Raw genomic sequence first — 24,751 nt, 5'->3', positions numbered from 1 at the left:
AAATAAGAAACAAAAGAGGTGAAAAAACAACTGACTCCACAGATATATAAATTATTTTAAGAAAATACTATGCAGAACCATATGCCAACAAGCTGGACAATGTGGATGAAATGGACAAATTCCTAGAAAAATACCACCTTCCAAAACTCAATCAGGAAGAGTGAGAAAACTTATTTAGGTTGATAACAACTGATAAAAAATAGAAGCAATAAAAAACAAAACAAAACTCCTAGTAAACAAAAGCCCTGGTCCAGACAACTTCACGGGGGAGTTTTACCAAACATTCAAAGAAGAACTAACACCTATCCTCCTCAAACTATTCCAAAAAAATCCAAGAAGAATGAACACTTCCAAGCTCTTTTTATGAGGCCAGCATTAACTTAATTTCAAAACCAGACAAAGACACTACAAAGAAAGAGAATTACAGGCCAATATCCCTGATGAACATAGATGCTAAAATCCTCAACAAAATATTAGCAAATCAGATCCAGCAATATAGTAAAATCATCATACACCATGGCCAAGTGAGATTCATTCCAGAGATGCAAGACCAGTACAATATTCATAAATCAATAAATGTGATACATCACATAAACAAATTGAAACACAAAAATTACATGATCATATCAATAGATGCAGAAAAAGCATTAATCAAAATCCAACACCCATTTTTGATTAAAAACTCCTAGCAAAGTGAGAATAGAGGGATCATACTTCAGCGTAATAAAGGCCATATATGATAAACCTACAGCCAACATCATACTCAATGGGGGAAAACTAAAAGCACTCCTCATAAGAACAGAAACAAGACAGGGATGTCCACTTTCATCACTCTTATTCAACATAGTACTGGAAGTCCTAGCCACAGTGATCAGACAAGAAGAAAACACAAAAGGCATTCAAATTGGAAAAGAGGAAGTAAAACTGTCATTATTTGCAGATGGTATGATATTGTACATAGAAAACCCTAAAGACTCCATCAAAAAACTACTAGATTTAATAAATGAATTTGGCAATGCAGCAGGATATACAAATTAACACTCATCAAGCAATAGCATTTTTATATACCAATAATGAACTCACAGAAAGAGAAACGTAAAATAAATCACATTTAATATTGCACCAAAAATTTTAAGACACTTAGGAATAAACTTAACCAAGAAGATAAAAGACCTGTCCTCGGAAAACTATAGTACACTGAATAAAAGAGATAGAGGAAGATATAAACAAGTGGAAAAATATACTGTGCTGATGGATTGGTAGAATTAATATCGTTAAAATGTCCATACTACCCAAAGCAATCTATAGACTGAATGCAATCCCTATTAAAATACCAAAAGCATATTTCACAGATCTAGAACAAATATTCCAAAAATTTATATTGAACTAAAAAAGACCCAGAATAGCTGGGGCAACCTTGAGAAAGAAGAACAAAGTTGGAAGGATCACAGTACCAGATATCAAGTTATACTACAAAGCCACTGTAATCCAAACAGCCTGGTACTGGCACAAGAACAGGCATAGAGATCAATGGAACAGAACAGATAACCCAGAAATTGACCCAAGCCATTATGCTCAATTAACATTTGACAAAGGAAGCAAGAACATACACTGGAGTAAATGGTGTTGGAAAAATTGGACAAGTAAATGCAAAGAAATGAAACTAGACCACCAACTTACACAATATACAAGAATAAATTCAAAATGGATAAAAGACTTAAATGTAAGTCATTAAATCATAAAAATCCTAGAAGAAAACATAAGCAGCAAAATCTCAGACATCTCTCATAGCAATATGTTTGCCAATACATTTCCTAGAGCAAGGGAAACAGGAGAAAATAAACAAAGGGACCTACAGTAAAATAAAAAGCTTCTGCACAGCAAAAGAAACCATCAACAAAATGAAAAGGGAGCCCACTGTATGGGAGAACATATTTGCCAATGATACACCTGATAAAGGGTTAATTTCCAAAAATATATAAAGAACTCATACAACTTAAAAGAAGACAAACAATCCAATTAAAAAATGGGCAAAGGACCTAAATAGACACTTCTCCAAAGTGGACATACAGATGGCCAAGAGACATGAAAAAAATGCTCAAAATTACTAATCATCAGAGAGATGCAAATTAAAATGACAATGAGGTATCACCTCACACCTGTCAGAATGGCCACCATTGACAAATCAACAAAGGACAAGTGCTGGCCAGGATGTGGAAAAAAGGGAACCCTAGTGCACTGCTGGTGGGAATGCAGACTGGTGCAGCCACTGTGGAAAACAGTATGGAGTTTCCTCAAAGAATTAAAAATGGAACTGCCATATAACTCTGGTCCCACTTCTAGGAATATATCCTAAGAATTCTGAAACACCAATCAGAAAGAATGTATGCACCCCTATGCTCATAGCAGTGCTATTTACGATAGCTAAGATGTGGAAATAGCCCAAGTGCCCACCAGTAGATGAGTGGATGAAAGGAAGCTGTAAAAAGGAAGGATCTCTTATCCTTTGAGACAACATGGAAGGACCTGGAAATTATCATGCTAAGCAAAATAAGCCAATCATAAAAAGACAATTATCACATGATCTCACTCATATGTGGAATCTGATGAACGAAATAGCCTGATGAACACAATATATCCAGAGACACAGAAGCATGGGACAGACTGAGGAATCTCAGAGGGAAGGCAGGGGTGGGGGAGTGGTAGGGGAGAGATTAATCAAAGAATCTATATGCATATATGCGTAACCCATGGACACAGACAATAGTGTGGTGAAGGCCTGGGGGTGGTGGTGGGAGGGGGTCAATGGGGGGAAAAGGGGACATCTGTAATACTTTCAACAATGAAGATAAATTAAAAAAAAAAAAAGAGCTTTGGCTCTGGGTTTGGATACCAGTTCTTCTACTTGTCACCAGGGTCACGTTATGACGTTTGTGGTCCTTAGGTGCTTTTACATTGTTGGCCCCTTCCTCCATTAAAAAAAACCTACAGGCTTCAGGAGCCGTGGGCTTGGGCGCAGAGATGGCCAAGTCCAAGAACCACACCATGCACAACCAGTCCCAAAAATGGCACAGAAATGGCATCATAAAACCCCGATCACAAAGATACGAATCTCTTAAGGGGGTGGACCACAAGTTCCTAAGGAACATGCACTTTGCCAAGAAGCACAATAAGAAGGGCCTGAAGAAGATGCAGGCCAACAATGTCAAGGCCATGAGTGCACGCACCGAGGCTATCAAGGCCTCGTAAAGCTCAAGGAGGTCAAGTTCAGGATTCCAAAGGGTGGCAGCCACAAGCTCAGTCAACTTGCCTACATCACTCAACTCAAGCTTGGGAAACGTGCTCTTGCCCACATCACCAAGGGTCTCAGGCTGTGCCGGCCAAAGGCCAAGGTCAAGCTTCCAACCCAGCCCCAGGCTGCGGGTGCAGGTGCAGCCCCAGCTTTGGTTCAGGCTCCAGCTCCCAAAAGTGCCCAGGCTCCAGCTCCCAAAGGTGCCCAGGCCCCCACAAAGGCTCCATAGTAGAGACCTCTGTCTGCGGATGTGAGGACAGAAGGATTGGTGCAACCCCCGGGCTGCTGTCTGCATGGAACTGGTGTCCTCCTGTGCTATATGTACAAATAAACCTGAGAAAACAAAACAAAACAAAACAAAACAAAAAACCTACAAAGAATAGGCTCTACAATTATGTTGGTATAAAGGCAAATATATTAATATTATATATTATAACGTTTCCTTCGACCTAAATGTTCATGTTCTCTTCTGATTAAAAAAAAAAAAGACAATAAAATCTTTTTAAAGGCTCCTAAAAGTATCATGGGCACTAAGCACTGCACCGACTGTGCCTAATGGATAAATCATCCCTATTCATTACCTTTATAACCTTGAAATACATACTTAAACTCTCAAAGACTCAGCTTCCTCATCCATAAAATGGGAATAATGCTATAATACATATATCACAGGGCTGTGGTAAGGATTAAGTGAGATCTTGCATGACAAACACAATAAATGGCCCAAATAAATCTTCACTACGCATGTGTAGGATGGCCATATAATTTGTCATCCAAAGTGGAATACTTCTGAGAGTGGAAAGGCATAGTAATTGGATGGGATGACAGCAATTGGCATAAACTGGAATATAATGGTCACCTTATGTATATATATGACTTGCTTCCCTGATCCTTCACCCTCCTTTAGATACCCATCCCATTTTGGCAATGGCTCATTTAAAATATGGTGAACAGAAAAAACTCTAGGTATGGCCTGACAAGGGGAACAATAGTTCATTCATTTAATCCAAAATTGTATTAACTGTTTGTGCAACTATATAACATGGCTGATCTATTGGACAAAATCTTTAGTTCTTCAAAATTTCTTAAATATTGCCACGAATAAGTGTGGGGTTTTTTTGGCTTATAAACAACAGAAATTTATTTCTCACAGTTCTGAAGGTTGAAGTCCAAGATCAGGGTGCCACCATGATCAGGTGTGGGCCCTCTTCAAGGAGGCATACTTCTCTTTGTGTCCTCACATTGTGGAAGGGGTCGAACGGTATTTTCAAAATTATATCTGTAGTCTTTTAATATCTTAGAATGTTTCTGATCTGGACTTGGAGACTTCAATCCTATAACATTTACTTTATTCTTATATTAGAGTGTTTAATTTGATGTAGCATAACTTACTTGTGCATGTGAATTCACCTTTCTGGAAATTATTGCTCAAGGGCAGGGACTGTGAGAGAGAAACATGGATCAGATGCCTCCTGTAAGCCCCCTACTGGGGTTTGAGCCCACAACCCAGGCATATGCCCTAACTGGAAATGGAACCGTGACCTCTTGTTGCATGGGACGATGGTCAGTCCACTAAACCGTACCAGTTGGGCTCTAACTACTTTTTAAGGCTAGACTAGCCATAAAGGTCAATGGGTTATATCTGGGGCTAGGATCAGCAGATGATCCCAGAATGGATTAAGCCATAAAGCAAGATAATCTGTTAGGAAGGGCACATATAGGTTGCAGTGTAAGCATTTCTTAGTGGAATTTGCGGGTCCATCATTCTCAAGATGGGTTTTCCAGCCTTATCCATGAAATCAAGGGCAGTGGTAGTCTATGCCCTATTCTACCTGAGTCACACTTTGACTCCTCACTTTGCCACCTAAGAGGAGCAGGCCTAGCTCCTGGGATGGGAAAGGCCAGGGTGCCTAAAGCCTCATCTGCTTTGAAAGCTCCCTAGTGACTGGGAACTAAGTAAATGGCAGTTTACAGGATTAGCTTCTTGCATAATCTTGTTACTTAAGGTCAAGCCTTTCCAGCATTAACGAGGTACAGCTCCCTTGCCCAACCCCCCACACCACCCCCATCTTCACCTCTAACCCCACCCAGCACTGCTTTTTGTTGCGAAAGTGAAACTATGCCTTTGTGAACTACATAGTAGCTTTCAGTTCCCCTCTTGTATTTTGCTGAAATGGCCCAAGAATTTAGACATGGTTCTAGCCCCGCAACAGGATCAAGAGGATTTCTGCAACCACCTCAGCAATGTGGAACATTTCTCCCCCTACCCCTCTCCATTTGTCTCCACGGCTTCTCAGTTCAGTTCTGCTTTCCTCCAGGAGCACAAGGAACTCCAGCTGGTGGATAACATGAGGCTGTGGGCTGACCATGAGCCTGCTGGCTCAGTACTCAGCATAAAACTTTTGACCTGAGTAACTCGGTGGATATTGAGCAATTAATTCAATTCTAGATTACAAATGAGGAAACTGAGGCTAAGACAATGTTAAGTGATAGAAGATATTTAAATCATTGAACAAATAAGGGATTAATAGCTAGGATATACAAGAAACCCAATAGATAAATAAAAAAAGAATATAACGAAGCAGGTCCCTGAAAGAAAAGTCCAAATGGCTACCAAATATATGGAAAGGTTCTCAAAATCACAAATATTCAGCCCAGCCTGTGTGGCTCAGCGGTTGAGCATCAACCCATGAATCTGGAGGTGATGGTTCAATTCCTGGTCAGGGCGCAAGCCCGGGCTTCTGGCTCGATCCCCAGTACGGGTGTGCAGGAGGCAGCCGATTGATGATTCTCTCTCATCATTGATGTTTCTACTTCTCTCCCTCTCCCTTCTTCTGTCTGAAAGCAATAAAAGCATTATTTTTTTAAAAATCACAAATATTCAGAAATATGTCAATGAGATATCACTTTTTTAAAAAATATATTTTTATTGATTTCAGAGAGAGGAAAGGAGAGGGAGAGAGAGAGACAGAAACATCAATGATGAGAGAGTCACTGATCGAGCCCACAACCCGAGCATGTGCCCTGACCAGGAATCGAACCCCAATCGCCTGGATCCTAGGTCGACGCTCAACCGCTGAGCCATGCCTGGCCGGGCTGAGATATCACTTTAATACCACAAGAATTACAAAAATTATAAAAGTGGGTAATACCAAGGGTTACAGATGTTTTAAGCAATAAGTAGCTTACTTTACTTATAAAAGCTTTTAAAAGTCATGTTTTGTGACTCTGTTCTTTGTAATACTGTAGGGGTCATCATGTTACCAATCCAAAAAAATTCCCATTTTATTAGGTATATGTTTCTATAATGGATACTTGTTTTGTGATTCTTAGAATTACAAATAATAGTGCTGGAAATCTCGTGTGTTTTTGTGTATACAGAAAAATGCAGATATACAAAAGAAGAAAACAACTTAATTCAACTATGCTATTTTCTTCTTCCTCTAGACAAGAACTAGTTGAGCAACACAAAGTTGATGGTGCTGGCATAGAGTTAAAGTGAAAAAAAAGGGAATAACCTTTTATTGAGCACCACAGTGTACCAGGCATCAACCTGGGCACTATTTATTTATTTATTTAGTTAGTTAGTTAGTTAGTTAGTTATCTTCATTGAAGAAAGTATTACAGATGTCCCCCTCCTTTCCCCCACTGACCCCCTCCTCCCCCTCCCCTGCCCCTCCCCAAGCCTTCACTGCACTATTGTCAGTGTCCATGGGTGTTGCATATATGCATATAAGTTCTTTGATTAATCTCTTCCCACTCCACCTCACCCTTCCCTCTGAGAATCAGTCACTCTGTTGACCTGGAGAGTATTAAGCTCATTGAAGTAAGCCAGTCAGAGAAAGACAAATATCACATGATCTTACTTATATGTGGAATCTAATGAACAAAATAAACTGACAAACAAAATAGATCCAGAGACATGGAAGCATGCAACAAGCTGGGCACTTTAAGTTGTCTTGTTGAATCTGTACAACATTATGAGGAAGTAGGTATTATTATCCCATTATATGGATAAGAAAAGAGGTTCAGAGGGGTTAAAGAATTTGTCAAAGACACAGGACTGGATCTCAGTTTTGTTTGGGCTAGTGCTCTTTTTACTTCATTATCATGAGTGACTGGGAACAGGTTGAAACTGTGAGGCAAGGTCAGCACTCATCAGAAAGTAGACTGACAGAGCTAAGCTTATTATAGTTGTATTTTTTCTGATTATCAGGAATATCTTATGCTAATAACAAGTTTAATTGTCTGAGAGATGTAAATGCAAATTGTGGTGAAATGAGTGACTTTAAAGCAAGGACTTTGTATTTTTTTTAGTATTGCAAATATATGTTATGTATGTTTACTTCATTCAAAATTGCATACAACTTTAATTTTTAATGTTCATCTTCTAATTATATTTCCATGTCAAAGTTATAGAAGTCTTACCAGAAACTGGAAAAATGCATGTAGAGACTTTCCTCATTTACTTCAGTTTTTAAAATTTTTTAGGTTTTTTGATGCTTAAGTATTAATATTTTATTTCCAGCACTCATGTTCATCCTTGAGTTTAAAAAGTCTAGTAGAACTAAGGACATCTTTTACAATACATTTACCTACTTGTGATGGGAAACCAACAAAAACCAGCACATAACTTCTTACTTACTTACATAATATATATCCTATAGGAGACTATTTGGCTTAAGCACTCGCCTAAGCTCCAGTGCTATTTCACAGAACATCTTAGGATTTCATTGACCCACATCTAATGGTGACTAAGAAACATCTATGCTTCCTACCTTGTCTCATGAATACACAGAACATCTGCAAATTCTCTTAGCTCTAAAAATAAGTGTTTACCAAAATCAGCATTTTGGCCCGGCTGGGTGTGGCTCAGCAGTTGAGCGTCGACCTAGGATCCAGGCGATCGGGGTTCGATTCCGGGTCAGGGCACATGCCCGGGTTTCGGGCTTGATCCCCAGCAAGGGGGGTGTGCAGGAGGCAGCCGATCAATGACTCTCTCATCATTGATGTTTCTATCTCTCTCTCTCCCTTCCTCTCTCTGAAATCAATAGATATATTTAAAACAAAATTAATTATTAAAAAAATCAGCGTTTTGCTTTACTGAAGGATAGACAAAATCTAGTAGTAAAGAGGGTAATAAGATTTGACTTAACCAAAACTGCATGAAGACTAAAGAGTGAGTTCACCATTCTGTTTTGCAATGTAGTTTCCAGAAATCAACTGTGATAAAAAGCAGAAAACAACTATTTTAAAATTTTACTAACTCCTGAAAAGCTGGAAGTTGGATTAAAAGTTTATTATGATTTATAAGTATCATTTTAAAAACATCGGTCCATTAAATCATGTAGAAATAAGTATGCAAAATGTTTGCAAAACAAAACATATTTTAAACATGTTTAAGTACAGAGATTATCTGATTTTTCAGTCACTTCATTATGCTATGGCAGCCAAGTAATCCTTAACTTCAGTTGAAGTAAGCCTCCTAAATCCAGCTTCATTGCAGATTCCAACTTCTATGTTATCTTCTGTCATTTGCCCTTCAAAGCTTTCCTTTAGGATTAATATGGCTGTATGAATGGTATCTTCAAGTTCTAGATCTTCATTATATCTTTTCTCAAGAAAAGTTTTTCCATTCACATAGTTCTTTCCCATTGCTGTGGCTTTCCAGGCAAAGTAAGCTCCTCATGGATCTGACAGAAAGAAATATGGTCGTCCCTCATTCCAACCACAAATTAGTAAAGAAACTCCAAATGGACGAGCACCACCTGACTGGGTATATTCTTGCATCACAGAAGCTACTCTCTGTACCAGCTGAGCTGTGGGAATGGGTTCTTGGTAAACAAGATAATATTGCTGAGCTAGTTTTCGAGCTCTGTGCACAAATACTCTGTAATCTGGGCCCATGCCACTATATACCAAGCCTATATGTTTGGTAATTGGCTCCACTTTGTGCATTCTTCTCTCATCATACAGAATGGTTTCTGTTTCTTCTCCGTTGCTAATACCACACCATTTGCAGCTTTAATTCCCACTGAAGGGGCTCCTCCAGCTACAGCAGTCAAAGCATATTCACTCTGGACAAGTTTACCAGATGGGCTGAACTTAATCAATGAAAAGCTGTAACCGTGCTCCGTCCCCTCATTTACTTTCAAATACATCAGTTCACAAACACTATGGAATTAGGAATAGCATAAATATTGGTTTGTTTTGGTGTTAATTCCTTTAAACTAATGGGTCTGACTGGAAGAACAGCATAATCTGTGGGTGGCTGAACAATACATTCTTTCAGTCCATATTTTAGAAATTGTCCACTGATGACACACTGCAAATAATCTTTTGTCAAAGCACAATTTCTCATGAGGAAGTTGGTTTTACTTAGTTTTGTCAGAGACAATCTTTTTTATCTTTGTTGTCGAAAGTATTACAGATGTCCCCCCTTTTCCCTCAATTGATCCCTCTACCCTTCATCCACCCCACCCCCACGCCTTCCTCATACTATTGTCTGAGTCCCTGGGTTATGCTTTTAGGTTCTTGGATTAATCTCTCCCCACCCACTTCCCCACCTCCTGACTTCCATCTGAGATTCGTCAGTCTGTTCTATGCATCTGTGTCTCTGGACCTATTTTGTTCAGTTTATTTTGTTCATTCGATTCTACATATGAGTGAGATCATGTGATACTTATTGTTCTCTGATTGGCTTATTTCCCTTGGCATAATACTCTCCAGTTCCATCCAGGCTGTTCCAAAGGGTAAGAGGTCCTTCTTTTTTACAGCTGCATTGTATTCCATGGTGTAAATATAGCACAGCTTTTCTTAATCCACTCATCTACTGATAGGCACTTGGGCTGTTTCCAGATCTTAGCTGTTGTAAATTGTGCTGCTATGAACATAAGGGTGCATAAGTTTTTTCTGATTGATGTTTTGGGTTCCTTGGGGTATATTCCTAGAAGTGGGATCACTGGGTCAAAAGGCAGCTCCATTTTCAATTTTCTGAGGAATTTCCATACTGTTTTTCCTAGTGGCTGTACCAGTCTGCATTCTCACCAGCAGTGTACTAGGGTTCCCTTTTCCCCACACCCTCACCAGCACTTGTCATTTGCTGATTTGTTGATGGTAGCCGTTCTGACAAGTGTAAGGTTTTAATTTGGATCTTTCTGTTGGTTAGTGACTTTCAGCATTTTTTTCATATGTCTCTTAGCCATCTGTATGTCCTCTTTGGAGAAGTGTTTGTTTAGGGGTTTTGCCGAGTTTTTAATCGGATTGTTTGTCTTTCTTTTGTTAAGTTGTATGAGTTCCTTATATATTTGGGATATTAGCCCTTTATCAGATGTGTCATTGGCAAATATGTTCTCCCATATAGTGGGCTCCCTTCCCATTTTGTTGATAGTTTCTATTGCTGTGCAGAAGTTTTTTTATTTGGATGTAGTCCCATCTGTTTATATTGTCCTTTGTTTCTCTTGCCCTAGGAGATGTATTGGCAAACATATTTCTACGACAGATGCTGAGATTTTGCTGCCTAAGTTTTCTTCTAGGATTTTTACAGTTTCACATCTAACATTTAAGACTTTTATCCATTTTGAGTTTACTTTTGTGTATGGTGTAAGTTGGTGGCCTAGTTTCAATTTTTTGCACGTATGTATCCAATTTTCCCAACACCATTTATTGAAGAGACTGTCTTTACTCCATTGTATGTTCTTGCCTCCTTTGTCAAATGTTAATTGAGCATAATGGCTTGGTCGATTTCTGGGTGATCTATTCTGTTCCACTGATCTATATGCTTGTTCTTGTGCCAGTATCAGGCTGTTTTGATTACAGTGGCTTTGTGGTGTAACTTGATATTTGGTATTAGGATCCCTCCAACTTTGTTTTTCTTTCTAAGATTGCTGAGGCTATTTGGGTTTGTTTTTTGTTTTTTTTGTTTTTTTGGTTCCATATAAAATTTTGAAGTGTTTCTTCTAGATCTGTGAAATATGCTGTTGATATTTTAATAGGGATTGTATTGAATTTATAGATCGCTTTGGGTAGTATTGACATTTTAATGATGCTAATGCTGAAATCCATGAACACAGTATATTCTTCCATTTGTTTATATCTTCCTCTATCTCTTTTTCCAATGTCTTGTAGTTTTCCGAATACAGGTCTTTTACTTCCTTGGTTAAGTTTATTCCCAAGTATCTTAATTTTTTTGGTGCAATGGTAAATGGGATTGTTTTTCTAGTTTCTCTTTTTGAGAGTTCATTATTGGTGTATAAAAATACCATCAATTTCTGGGTGGTAATATGGATCCTGCTACCTTGCCAAATACATTGATTAAATCTAGTAGTTTTTTGGTGGAGTCTTTAGGGTTTTCTATGTACAATATCATATCATCTGCAAATAATGAGTTTTACTTCTTCCTTTCTAATTTAGATGCCTTTTATGTTTTCTACTTGTCTGATCACTATGGCTAGGACTTCCAGTACTATGTTGAATAAAAGTGGTGAAAGTGGACACCTCTGTCTTGTTCTTGTTCTTAGGGGAAATGCTTTTAGTTTTTGCCCATTCAGTATGATGTTGGCTGTAGGTTTGTCACATATGGCCTTTATTATGTTGAGGTATGATCCCTCTATTCCCACTTTGCTGAGAGTTTTTATCAAAACTGGGTGTTAGGTTTTGTCAAATGCTTTTTCTGCATCTATTGATATGATCATGTGATTTTTGTTTTTCAATTATTTTATGTGATGTATCACATTTATTGATTAGCAAATATTGTACAAGCCTTGCATCCCTGGGATAAATCCCACTTAGTCATGGTATATGCTGTTTTTAATATATTGCTGGATCTGATTTGCTAATATTTTGTTGAGGATTTTAGCATCTATGTTCATCAGGGATATTGGCCTGTAATTCTCTTTCTTTGTAGTGTCTTTATCTAGTTTTGGAATTAGGCTAATGCTGGCCTTGTAAAAAGAGCTTGGAAGTGTTCCTTCCTCTTGGATTTTTTTGGAATAGCTTAAGGAAGATAGGTGTTAGTTCTTCTTTGAATGTTTGGTAAAACTCTCCGTGAAATTGTCTGGATCAGGGCTTTTGTTTAGTGGGAGATTTTTTATTAGAGCTTCAGCTTCATCAGTAGTTACCAGCCTATTCAGGTTTTCTGACTCTTAGGATTGAGTTATGGAAAATTGTATTTTTCTAGGAATTTGTCCATTTCGTCCAGGTTGCCCAGCTTGGTGGCGTATAGTTGTTCATAATATATTCTTACAATCCTTTGTATTTCTCTTGGGTCAGTTGTTACTTCACCTCTCTCATTTCTGATTTTGTGTATTTGGGTCCTCTCTCTTTGTTTTTTTCATGAGTCTGGCTAAAGGTTCATCAATCTTGTTTATTTTTTCAAATAACCAGCTCTTGGATTCACTGATCTTTTGTGCTTTGCTTTTTTTTTTTTTTTTTTTTTTTTTAGTTTCTATGTCATTTATTTCCTCTCTGATCTTTATTTCCCTTCTTCTACTTACTCGGGGCTTTTGTTGCTGTTCTCTTTCTAAGTCTTTAAGTTGCAGGGTTAGATAGTTAGAAGTTTTTCTTGTTTTATCAGGTTGGCCTGTAGGGCTATGAAATTACCTCTCAGGACTGCTTTAATTGTTGTGTCCTATAGGTTTGGGGTTGTTGTCTGTTTATTTTCATTTGTTTCCAGGAAGTTTTTGATTTCTTCCTTGATCTCATTTGTAACACATTCATTGTTTAATAATATGCTATTTAGCCTCCTGTGTTTGAATTATTTACAGTGTTAATCTCTCCCCTTCCACCTACCACCCTCCTCATTCCCTCTGAGATTTGTCAGTCTCATCTATGCTTCCATGTCATTGAATCTATTCTGTTCATCAGTTTATTAAGTTCTTTAGATTCCACATATAAGTGAGATCATGTGATGTTTGTCTTTCTCTGCCTGGCTTATTTCACTTAGCATAATTTTCTCCAGGTCCATCCATACTGTCCCAAAGGGTATGAGGTCCTTCTTCTTTACAGCTGCATAGTATTCCATGGTGTATATTTCCCACAGTTTTTTTTATCCACTCATCTACTGATGGGCACTTGGGCTGTTTCCAGATCTTAGCTATTGTAAATTGCACTGCTATGAACATAGGGGTGCTTATATTCTTTCTGATTAGTGTTTCAGGATTCTTAGGATATATTTCTAGAAGTGGGATCACTGGGTCATAAGACAGTTCCATTGTTAATTTTTTGAGGAACCTCCATACTGTTTTCCACAGTGGTTGCACCAGTCTGCATTCCCACCAGCAGTGTACTAGGGTTCCCCTTTTTCCACACCCTCGCCAGCACATGTCCTTTGTTGATTTGTTGATGGCAGCCATTCTTACAGATATGAAGTGATACCTCATTGTGGTTTTAATTTGCATCTCTCTGGTGATTAGCGATGTTGAGCATTTTCTCATGTGTCTCTTGGCCATCTGTATGTCCTCTTTGGAGAAATGTCTATTCAGGTCCTTTGCCGATTTTTTAATTGGATTGTTTGTCTTCCTCTTGCTGAGTAGTATGAGTTCTTTTTACACTTTCGAAATTAGCCCCTTATCAAATACATCCTTGGCAAATATGTTTTCCCAGACCATGGGGTTCCTTTGTATTTTGAGGCTGTTTTCTTTTGCTGTGAAGAAGCTTTTTAGTATGATGTAGTCTCATATGTTTATTTTTTCTTTTGTTTCTCTTGCCCTAGGAGATGTATCAGGGAAAATTCCACTATGTGGAATGTCTGACTTTACTGCCAATGTTTTCTTCCAGAATTTTTATGGTTTCGTGACTTACATTTAAGTCTTTTATCCATTTTGAGTTTATTTTTGTGTATGGTGAAAGTTGGTGGTCTAGTTTCATATTTTTGCATGTATCTGTCCAGTTTTCCCAGTACCACTTATTGAAGAGACTCTCTTTACTCCATTGTATGTTTCTGCCTCCTTTGTGAAATATTAACTGACCATAATGGCTTGGGTCTATTTCTGGGGTCTCTGTTCTTTTCCATTGATCTATATGTTGTACCAGTGCCAGGCTGTTTTGATTACTATGGCTTTGTAATACAGTTTGATGTCTGGTAAAGTGATCCCTCCCACTCTGTTCTTTTTTCTCAAGATGGCTGCAGCTATTTGGGGTCTTTTTTGGTTCCATATAAATTTTCGAAGTGTTTATTCTAGATCTGTGAATTATGCTGTTGGTATTTTAATAGGAATTGCATTGAAGTTATAAATTGCTTTGGGTAGTATGGACATTTTAATGATATTACTTCTTCCAATCCATGAGCATGGTATATTCTTCCACTTTTTTATATCTTCCTCTGTTTCTTTTTTCAGTGTCCTGTAGTTTTCTGAGTACAGGTCTTTTATATCCATGGTTAAGTTTATTCCTAGGTATCTTATTTTTTTAGTTGCAATGGTAAATGGGATTATTTTTTTAGTTTCTCTCTCTGAAAGTTGATTGTTGGTGCATAAGAATGCCATTGATTTCTGGATGTTGATTTTGCATCCAGTTACCTTGCGAAATTCGTTTATCAAATCTAGTAGTACTTTGATGGAGTCTTTAGGGTTTTCTATGTATAATATCATGTCATCTTCAAATAATGACAGTTTTACTTCCTCCTTTCCAATTTGGATACCTTTTATGTTTTCTTCCTGTCTGATGGCTGTGTCTAGGACTTGCAGTACTATGTTGAATAAGAGTGGTGAAAGTGGACATCTTTTTTTTTTTTTAATATATCTTTATTGATTTCAGAGAGAGGAAAGGAGAGGGAGAGAGAGAGATAGAAACATCAATGATGAGAGAGTCATTGATTGGCTGCCTCCTGCATGCCCCCGACTGGGGATCGAGTCCGCAACCCGGGCATACGCCCTGGCCGGGAATCGAACCCTGATCGCCTGGATCCTAGGTGAACACTCAACCGCTGAGCCACGCCTGGCCAGGCAAAAGTGGACATCTCTGTCTTGTTCTTGTTTTTAAGGGAAATGGTTTTAGTTTTTGACCCTTGAGTATGATGTTGGCTGTAGGTTTGTCATATATGGCCTTTATTATGTTGAGGTATGATCCCTCTATTCCCACTTTGCTGAGAGCTTTTATCAGAAATGGGTGCTGGATTTTGTCAAATGCTTTCCCCCCATCTATTAATATGATCATATGATTTTTGTCCTTCATTTTGTTTATGTGACATATCACATTTATTTATTTGCGGATGTTTTCACCAGCCTTGTATCCCCGGAATAAATCCCACTTGGTTGTGGTGTATTATCTTTTTAATGTATTGCTGGATCCTGTTTGCTAGTATTTTAGTGAGGATTTTAGCATATATATTCACCAGGGATATTAGCCTGTAATTTTCTTTCATTGTAGTGTCTTTATCTGGTTTTGGGATTAGGATGATGCTGGCCTCATAAAAAGAGTTTGGGAGTTTTCCCTCCTCTTGAATTTTCTGGACTAGTTTGAATAGAATAGGTGTTCATTCTTCTTTGAATGTTTGGTAAAACTCACCTGTAAATCCATCTGATCCAGGACGTTTGTTTGCTGGGAGTTTTTTGATTACTGCTTCAATTTCATTAGTTGTTATCAGCCTATTCATGTTTTCTGCCTCTTCTTGATTCAGTTTTGGAAGTTTGCATGCCTCTAGGAGTTTGTCCATTTCACCCATATTGTCCAGTTTGTTGGCATATAGTTCTTCATAGTATTTTCTTATGATCCTTTGTATTTCTGTTGGGTCAGTTGTTATATCACCTCTTTCATTTCTGATTTTATTTATTTGGGTTCTCTCTGTTTCTTAGTGAGTTTGGCTAAAGGTGTACCAATCTTATTTCTTTTCAAAGAAGCAGCTCGTGGTTTCATTGATTTTCTTGTATTCTGTTTTTAGTCTCTATGTCATTAATTTCTGCTCTGATTTTTATTATTTCCTTCCTTCTACTTCCTTGGGGCTTTTCTTGCTGTTCTCTTTCTAGTTCTTTTAGTTTTTGTGTTTGTGGTTCATTAGAGCTTTATCTTGTTTCTTGAGATAGACCTGTAATGCTATGAATTTTCCTCTCAAGACTGCTTTTCACTGTGTCCCATAGATTTTGAGTTGTTGTCTATTCATTTTTGTTTTTTTTCCATGAAATGTTTGATTTCTTCCTTGATCTCATTGGTAACCCATTCACTGTTTAATAACATGCTATTTAGCTTCCATGTGTTTGAATATTTTTGAGTTTTTTAATAATGGTTGATTTCTAATTTCATGGCTTTGTGATCTGAGAAGATGCTTGATACGATTTCAATGTTCTTGTATTTGTAGAGACTTGCCTTGTGCCCTAACATGTGGTCTACTTTTGAGAATGTTCCATGTGCACTTCAGAAGAATGTGTATTCTGCTGCTTTGGGGTGAAATGTTCTGTAAGTGTTAATTAAATCCATTAGGTCTAGTGAGTCATTTAAGGTCTGTGTTTCCCTGTTGATTTTTTGTCTTGATGATCTGTTCAATGCTGACAGTGGGATGTTAAAGTCCCCCACTATGATTGTGTTGCTGTCAATCTCCCCATTAAAGTCCCCCAAGAAATTTTTTATATATTTAAGTGCTCCTATATTGGGTGCATAAATGTTTATAAGGGTTATTTCCTCCTGTTGAATTGATCCCTTTAGTATTATGTAGTGACCATCTTTGTCTCTCCTTATGGTCTTTATTTTGAAGTCTATTTTGTCAGAAATAAGTATTGCTACACCAGCTTTCCCCCCCTTTCCATTTGTATGGAATATTTTATTCCGTCCCTTCACTTTTAGCCTGTGTGAATCTTTTGCTCTCAGGTGGGTCTCTACATTTAAGGTTATTGTTGATAGGTACTTATCTATTGCCATTTTTATTCTTTATGTTTATGTTTCTCTTTCTCTCTATTTCTACTTCTTATTACAGAAGTCCCTTTAACATTTCTTGCAATGCTGGTTTGTTGGTGATAAAGTCCTTTAGCCTTTGTTTTTTTTTTGGGGGGGGGTTGGTCTGGGAAGCTCTTTATTTCACCATGTATTTTGAATGATAGCTTTGCTGGATAGAATTGTCTTGGTTTCAGATTCTTGCTTTTCATTTCTTTGAGTACTTCATGCCATCCCCTTCTGGCCTGTAGAGTTTCTGATGAGAAGTCAGATGACAGCCTTCTGGGAGCTCCTTTGTAGGTAACAGATTGCTTTTCCTTTGCTGCCTTTATGATCTTCTCTTTGTATTGGATTTTTGGGATTTTTATTATGATGTGCCTGGACGTGGGCCTCTTTGGGTTCTTCTTGCTTGGGACTCTCTGTGCCTCCTGAACTTGTGTGGTTTTTCCTTGACCTGGTTAAGGAAGTTTTTTGCCATTATTTCTTCAAAGGTTCTCGAACCCTTGCTTACTTTCTATATTTTCTTGCACTCCTATGATGCGAATATTGTTATGTTTCAGGTTGTTCCACAGCTTCCTTAAACTGTCCTCCTGTTATTTAATTTTTTTTTTTTTCTTTTTAGATCTCTGATTGAGTGATTTTTTTCTACCCTGTCTTCTAAATCGCTGAGCTGATCCTCATCTTCCCCAAATCTGCTGTTTATTCCTTCCAATGTATTCTTTATTTCTGCTATGTCATTCTTAATTTCCTTAATAGTTTCCATATCTTTTCTCAGCATTCTTACAATCAGTATTCTGAACTCTATATCTGATAGATTTCTTATCTCCATTTCACTTAGCTCTTCTTCTGGAGAATTCTCTTGTTCTTTCACTTGGGGCTTGTTTTTTGTCTGCCCATTTTGGCTGCCTGTTTGGGCTTGTTTATATATATTATGTAGATCTGCTAGGACTCTCAATCCTTTTGGAGGGTCTCTGGTACAGGCCAATGTCAGACGCTGGTGTGACTGGCCTTGAGTACCCTGTTTGGAGCTATCAACAACCCAGGGCTTGTGGTTCCCTCTGCGGGGGCTGGTTGCATTTGGACAGGACCAAAATGCACACCAAAATCTGCTTTTCCAAGGCCCGGGTCCAGAAGTAGACCAGGTATAGACTCAAAGCACTCAGATGTCCACTTTTGCCTGAGGCTGATTGATCTGATTCTCTCAATGAACCTCATGCTGTAGACCACAGCAAGGTGTAAACTCCACAGAGTGGGGCAAGAGCTTTTCCAATGGGTGGGGCATTTATTCCCCTCACTCCCTTCCCCGGGCAAAAGCTTCCTGGATGGCAAAGGTCTGCCTCAGAAAGATGTCCTCTGCTGTATGGCAGAATGATTCAGCACAGGAATTCAGACAGGTGCCGCCTAACCTCTATTTCCAGAGCCTGAAATCCTGGATTCTCCTCACCCCACTCTGCCCTTCCTCTGCTGGAGTCGAAAGTGAGTGGCTGCACAAGAAACTTTGTGTGTTGGCCCTTTAAGAGGGTGCCTGCATTTCCAGCTGTCTCTCGCTGGCAAACAGAAACCTCGCTGCTTTTGACATGCAGATGTTATGTGGGTACCATTCTCAGTTCTGGTGCTCTGGCCTGGGGAACCCAGATTGGGGTTTAGACCCCCAGAGTTCTCAGTGGGACCCCCCCCCCCACAGCTGAGATATCCCTCCGGACCTTCAGCTGCTGTCTGTGGGAACCCAGCCACACCTCTTGTACCTCTGCACTTCCTACCAGTCTCTTTGTGGTCTCCAGTTTAGGTCCTTGCTTATGAGGGTGCTCTCCAGCTAGTGTTCAGTTGATCATTAGGATGGTTTTTCTATATTTTAGTTGTAATTCCAGTTTGGTCCTGGGAGATTATCAGTGTACCTTCCACTCAATCTGCCGCCATCTTGGAATTGGACTCTGTATTCTTGTATTCATTCAGGTTAAGATAGAAGTGACCTGTAAACTTTGTAAACCTTGTTGTTTCCCCCATATCATGGATGATTCTGTTAACTAGACTGAGATCCATAGACCCCAAAGTGCATCTCCAGTGTTGAAATTTCAGGTATCAGCCCAAACAGCAAGGGAGGTTTTTTATTGTTCACTGCTGAGGGGAGAGTTGGGCAACTTCTTAATTCTCTAAATAAAATAAAATATGCAATTGCCTCCTCTGCCTGTATGTGCTAACAATTTTCTTTATAGGAGAAGTAACACTGATCTTTGCTGATACACATGGAGATTGCTTTAGAAATGGATTTGTTTTGGACATTAACTTTGGGAGAATTTTTGCTTCATTTTTTTGAAGCAGCTATGATATAGTGAGAGATAAATTTAAACAAAACATCTTTCTCTCTTTTTTTTTTTGCAGCAAAGTCACATGGAAGTACTATTACTTAAAAAATGAGCATCATACATATGAAGGGATTTTTTTTCTAATGGTAACTGTGAGACCTGGGGCTAACAAGATGGGCTTAGAGAACCTTCTGCCTCCTCAGCAGCTCTGGCTCATTTTAATTGGATTTTCTCTGCTGTCTTTGGCAGAGACATACGGATTCAGTAAATGTACTCAGTATGAACTGGACATTCACCATGTTTTCTGCATTCGGAAGAAGATCACCAACTTGACAGATGCCATTTGTGACATCCCTGGATACACTACTCACCTCAACCTGACACAAAACCAAATTGAGATTCTTCCTCCCTATTGCTTCATTAATTTGTCTGCTCTGGTGGACTTGCGACTGGAGTGGAATTCCATTTGGAAGATTGAGGAAAGGGCCTTTTGGGGACTTGAAAATCTAACCCTTTTGAATTTAGTAGAAAATAAGATTCAAAGTGTGAACAACTCCTTTGAGGGCCTGTCCAACTTAGAGACTTTGCTCCTGAGCCATAATCAAATTACCAATATTCACAAAAATGCATTTGTCCCTCTTTTCAAATTGAAACACTTAAGCTTATCTAGAAACTTTATTACCAATTTTTCTAATATTCTTGAAGCAGTCCAGCATCTTCCACGCCTGGAATACCTTGATCTTACTAGCAACATCATCATCTCCTTGGACCACAGTCCCAGGTCATTGATCTCCCTGACTCAACTGAGCCTGCAGAGGAACAATCTAACGGAATTAAATTTCTCTGCTTTGTCACTGCCTAATCTCACCATTCTGGATGTCTCTCAGAATAGCCATGGAGTCATCCAGAATGTGGCTCTGGAAACTCTACCCCAGCTGAGGAGCTTGAATCTGAGTGGAACATCAGTGAAACTGGAGATGCTTCAAGCCAAACACCTACAGAATCTAAGGGAAATGGATTTTAGTGACCAGGAATTTAGAGGCGGTCATTTAAACTTGAGCAGAGTGTGTCACCTCCTCAGACAGCTGCCCATGTTAGAGATTTTGGTTTTTAGGAAAAAGGCCACTGATGCAGGGGACATAAAGCACCTTGCCAACTGTACCAGGCTTTTGTTCCTTGACCTGAGCCAAAACAATAATCTGGTTTACCTCAATGACAGTGAATTCAATGCTATGCCCAGCCTTCAAAGGCTGAATCTAAGTAAGTGCAAAATTTCCTTTGTCAACAACCAGACTTGGAGTGCCCTCCAGAACTTGACAGCCTTAGATCTGAGCTACAACACGTTTAAAAGATTTCCAGATTTTGCATTTTCACCCTTGAGGTACCTACAATCTCTCTTCCTCTCTAGAAATCCCATCACAGAACTCAATGATATGGCCTTTTATGGGCTATATTCTTTGAAGGAGCTCAATTTGGCCGGGTGCTGGATAGTGAAAATTGACAAATACTCCTTTGCTCAATTTCCAAATTTGGAGAGTTTAGACCTTGGAGACAACAATATTCGGACTCTAAAACGCAGTACTTTTCAGTTTCTGAAGAAACTCCAAGTTCTGATTCTCTCCCGGAACCGCCTGAATATTATAGAGAAAAATGCATTTTCTGGCCTTACTCACCTCTACAGACTTGACCTGGCATACAATATCTTGTCAAGTATTCAGGCATATCTCTTCTTGGGCCTTGAAAATCTAGAAGTTTTGAATCTCAGTTTCAATAAAATTACATATGAAACCACTAGGACCTTGCAAACTCCTCCATTTATGAACCTTGAGTCTTTGAAACAACTCAACCTAGAAGGACAAATGCATGGGATTCAGGTTGTTCCAACCAACTTCTTCCAAGGGCTGAATGGCTTGCAGGAGCTACTCCTAGGCAAAAATCCCATGGTATTCTTGGATCATCTCCAATTTGACCCCCTTACTAATCTCACAAAGTTGGATATCTCAGGAACAAAATCTGGAGACCGAAGTCTCTATTTAAATATTTCCTTATTCCAAAAACTCAAAAGACTAAAAATACTGCGCCTGGAAAACAACAACATTGAGTCACTGACTCCTGGCATGTTCTCTGGCTTAGAAAGCCTTCAGGTCTTCTCTTTAAGATTCAACAATCTAAAAGTCATTAATCAAAGTCATCTGGAGAACCTTAAGTCTCTGACGTTCTTTGATCTCTATGGGAACAAACTTCAGTGCAGCTGTGACAATGTGTGGTTCAAGAACTGGTCAATAAAAACAGCAAATGTCCATATCCCTTACCTCCGGAGCTATTACTGTCAGCAGCCAAATACCCAGAGTTTGTTGATAGATTTTGATGATACTATGTGTAATTTTGACTTCGGAAAGGTTTACTTCTTCTGCTCTTTCAGTCTTGTCCTCACAACCATGGTCTTCTCTTGGTTCAGCGCCAAGATAACGTCATCTCTAAGGTATGGGCTCTACATATTTCGAGCCTGGTGCCTGGCCAAGTGGCATAGGACAGAGAAGGAATTCATCTATGATGCCTTTGTCTCTTTCACTGCCACTGATGAAAGGTGGGTATATAAAGAGCTTGTTCCAACCCTAGAAGAAGGTGGCCAGCCCACCTTTAAGCTCTGTCTTCACCACCGGGACTTTGAACCAGGTATAGATATCTTTGAGAACATTCAGAATGCCATCAACACCAGCCGGAAAACTGTATGTGTGGTCAGTAACCACTACCTGCACAGTGAATGGTGCCACCTTGAAGTACAGCTGGCCAGCATCAAGATGTTCTATGAGCATAAGGATGTTATCATCTTGATCTTCCTGGAAGAGATCCCAGACTATAAGTTATCCAGCTACCACCGACTCAGGAAACTTGTGAACAGGCAGACATTTATCACCTGGCCAGACAGTGTCCATGAGAGGCCACTCTTCTGGGCTCGTGTTAGAAATGCATTGGGCAATAAATCTGTGGAGAAAGACAATGCACAGCTAATTGTGAGTGACTGACTGAAAGTCTTTGTGAACTTAAATCCAATGTTGCCCATAGGCTAAGAGTGTGACTGAATGTACCTGTTATGCAGGGAAAAAGACATGAGCTGCTCATGACCATCAGACCCAGGATCATTTGGTTAATGTCCATTGGGCAATTGGAAGAGTGAAGGGGGCTGCTTGAGGAAGCTTCAGGAACAGTGCTCCCACTCTAGGGGATTGGATATCTGGAAAGTATATCCATTTTATTAAGGGGAAGACTTGGGAGACAAGTCACCTGAAAGTCTGGGGATCAGACAAGCCCTCATATGTGCTTGAGAACATTGCTCAACTAGTCTCCAAATCAGTTCCTGTCAAGATAGATTGAATTGTACTCCTTCTAAGAACCTGTAACATCAGAAACGCTACCTACAGACCTCAATAAAAGCCACAATAAAAAGAGATTCTGGTGTATTCTTCTTTAGGGCATAAGATTCCAAAGGTCATATTTTTCTTCTGTTTAAGTGAGAGGCCAAGAGTTAAGAGAGTCTTAGTTTGGATCCATCAATTTACTTCATGGAAAGCAGCCTTGATGAACTAGAAATGCAAAGATGGCTGCAAAAACTATCACTTAGCTTTGTTAAAACAGACTTCATAGAGCAGTTTCTGGCAGGGGTGTAGACTCTAGTGACTTCATGCTTCAAGTACCAGACACATACCAGTACTCTGTAGCCATCAGTGCTTGGAAGCAACACTCAGCTTAGGGGCCATGGCTCTTGTATTATGCAAAAGTGCTACAAATTCATGTAGGAAGGAATTTCCTACAGGAAAAGTGCTGCAAATTCCTGGAGCAAGAGGGACCAAAGGGATCCAAAGGAGGTCAGCCTACAGTAAGAGTAGTAGGTAGGTACCAACACTTTTCTTTTCTGATTGTCTCTCCACAAGGGCTTGGTGCTTAGTCCTTGGCTTCCTTCTACAGTCTTTCCTTTATACTTAAGACATTGGGAAGAGTTTGTTGAGGAAAACACCTTGAAGGGCAGAATTTTTAGTGGTTGGGGTAGTCCAATGTTTACTTCGGTGGACCTTAGCCAGGCCTCTTCGTAACATAAATGAAGAGAGCTCAGCATGTTTTAGACATGACTTTTTTTTTTTTTAACTTATTAAATTTTATTTTTTGTTTAAAATATTACAGATGTCCCTTTTTTCCCCCAATGACCCGTTCCAACCCGTCCCATCCCCCTCCCCAGTCCCTGTCCCCACCATTGTCCGTGTCCTTGGGTTGTGCATATATGGATATAAATTCTTTGGTTACTCTCTCCCCTTCCACCCACCCGCTCTCCTCCATCCCTCTGACATTTGTCAGTCTCATCTATGCTTCTATAGACACGACTTTTCTTAAACCATTAACAAAAAATCCCGGGGCACTGAGACTGGCATTCTTCCAGACTTGGTGAGTGCGCATCCAGCTGCTGCCATCCTCTCACCTTCCTCCTGTGGGTCTTTGCCGGAGAGAGTTGCAGAACTGACTCAAAAATAAAACTGTTTATCCCAGCCTTGCATCAGTGTCACTTGACTATTCCCTGTATACGAATCACTGGCATCCTATATTTCACTGATCTTGTTTATCCTTGAAGGTGTACTCACACATTTCCCAGTCTCCTGAATTGCCTACAAATGGATAAATATTTGAAAAAAAAAATATTTAAAAAATCTAAGGGCATCTGTGTGGGAATTTATGTCATCAGCTGGATGTTTATGGGTTAAATATTACATTATAGCAGGAAATCATTTGCAACTGCCATATGGGACATGCAAGAAATATCACATTACTTTTCTTTAAATCAAATGCTATCTGATTTTGTTGTTGTTGTTGTTATTCTCACTTGAGGACACTTTTTACATTGCTTATCAGAGAGAGTGGAAGGAAGAGAGGAGGGAGGGGGGAGAGAAAGAGAGGAGAGAGAGAGGGAGAGAGGAGAGAGAGAGGGAGAGAGAGAGAGAGAGAGAAATACTGATGTTAGAGAGACACATCGATTGGTTGCTTCCTGAAAGCACCCCGACCAGGGCCAGGGATTGAGCTTGCAACGGAGGTACATGCCTTTGGTCAGAATCGAACCTGGAACCCTTAAGTCTGCAAGCCAATGCTCTAACCACTGAGAAGAATTATGTGTTCCTCACCCTTACCTACTAAACCCTCGTGTTCTTGCATAAAGAAAAAAAGTGGAGGACTTTTTTAGAAAAGAAGTGTCCAGGAGTAAAAACTAAAACTGACTCTTTTTTTTTTTGCATGCTGCAATAAAAAAGTTAGG

The 24,751-nt window shown here is 39.2% G+C and overlaps 1 protein-coding gene and 2 pseudogenes across 1 annotated transcript in view; 2 read left to right on the top strand and 1 right to left on the bottom strand.

Annotated features, from left to right (window-relative positions):
• The window catches only part of LOC107532760 (toll-like receptor 13), a 31,007-nt gene extending 8,416 nt beyond the window's left edge, over positions 1–22,591 (top strand). The window contains exon 2 of the mRNA XM_016207248.2: positions 19,532–22,591. Within this exon, the coding sequence (XP_016062734.2) occupies positions 19,599–22,481 (2,883 nt within the window). The 5' untranslated portion in view covers positions 19,532–19,598 and the 3' untranslated portion in view covers positions 22,482–22,591. The remainder of the gene's footprint in view (positions 1–19,531) is intronic.
• On the top strand, positions 3,022–3,521 carry LOC107532761 (large ribosomal subunit protein eL29 pseudogene; annotated as a pseudogene).
• LOC148090478 (proteasome subunit alpha type-2 pseudogene) lies at positions 8,717–9,453 on the bottom strand (annotated as a pseudogene).
• Positions 22,592–24,751: the final 2,160 nt, after the last annotated feature.

Source organism: Miniopterus natalensis, chromosome X (genome assembly GCF_054644295.1).
Source record: "Miniopterus natalensis isolate mMinNat1 chromosome X, mMinNat1.hap1, whole genome shotgun sequence".
In the NCBI taxonomy this organism is placed as follows: domain Eukaryota; kingdom Metazoa; phylum Chordata; class Mammalia; order Chiroptera; family Miniopteridae; genus Miniopterus; species Miniopterus natalensis.
Note: the sequence above shows the minus strand (reverse complement) of the source record. Positions and strands in the feature narration are given on the sequence as shown.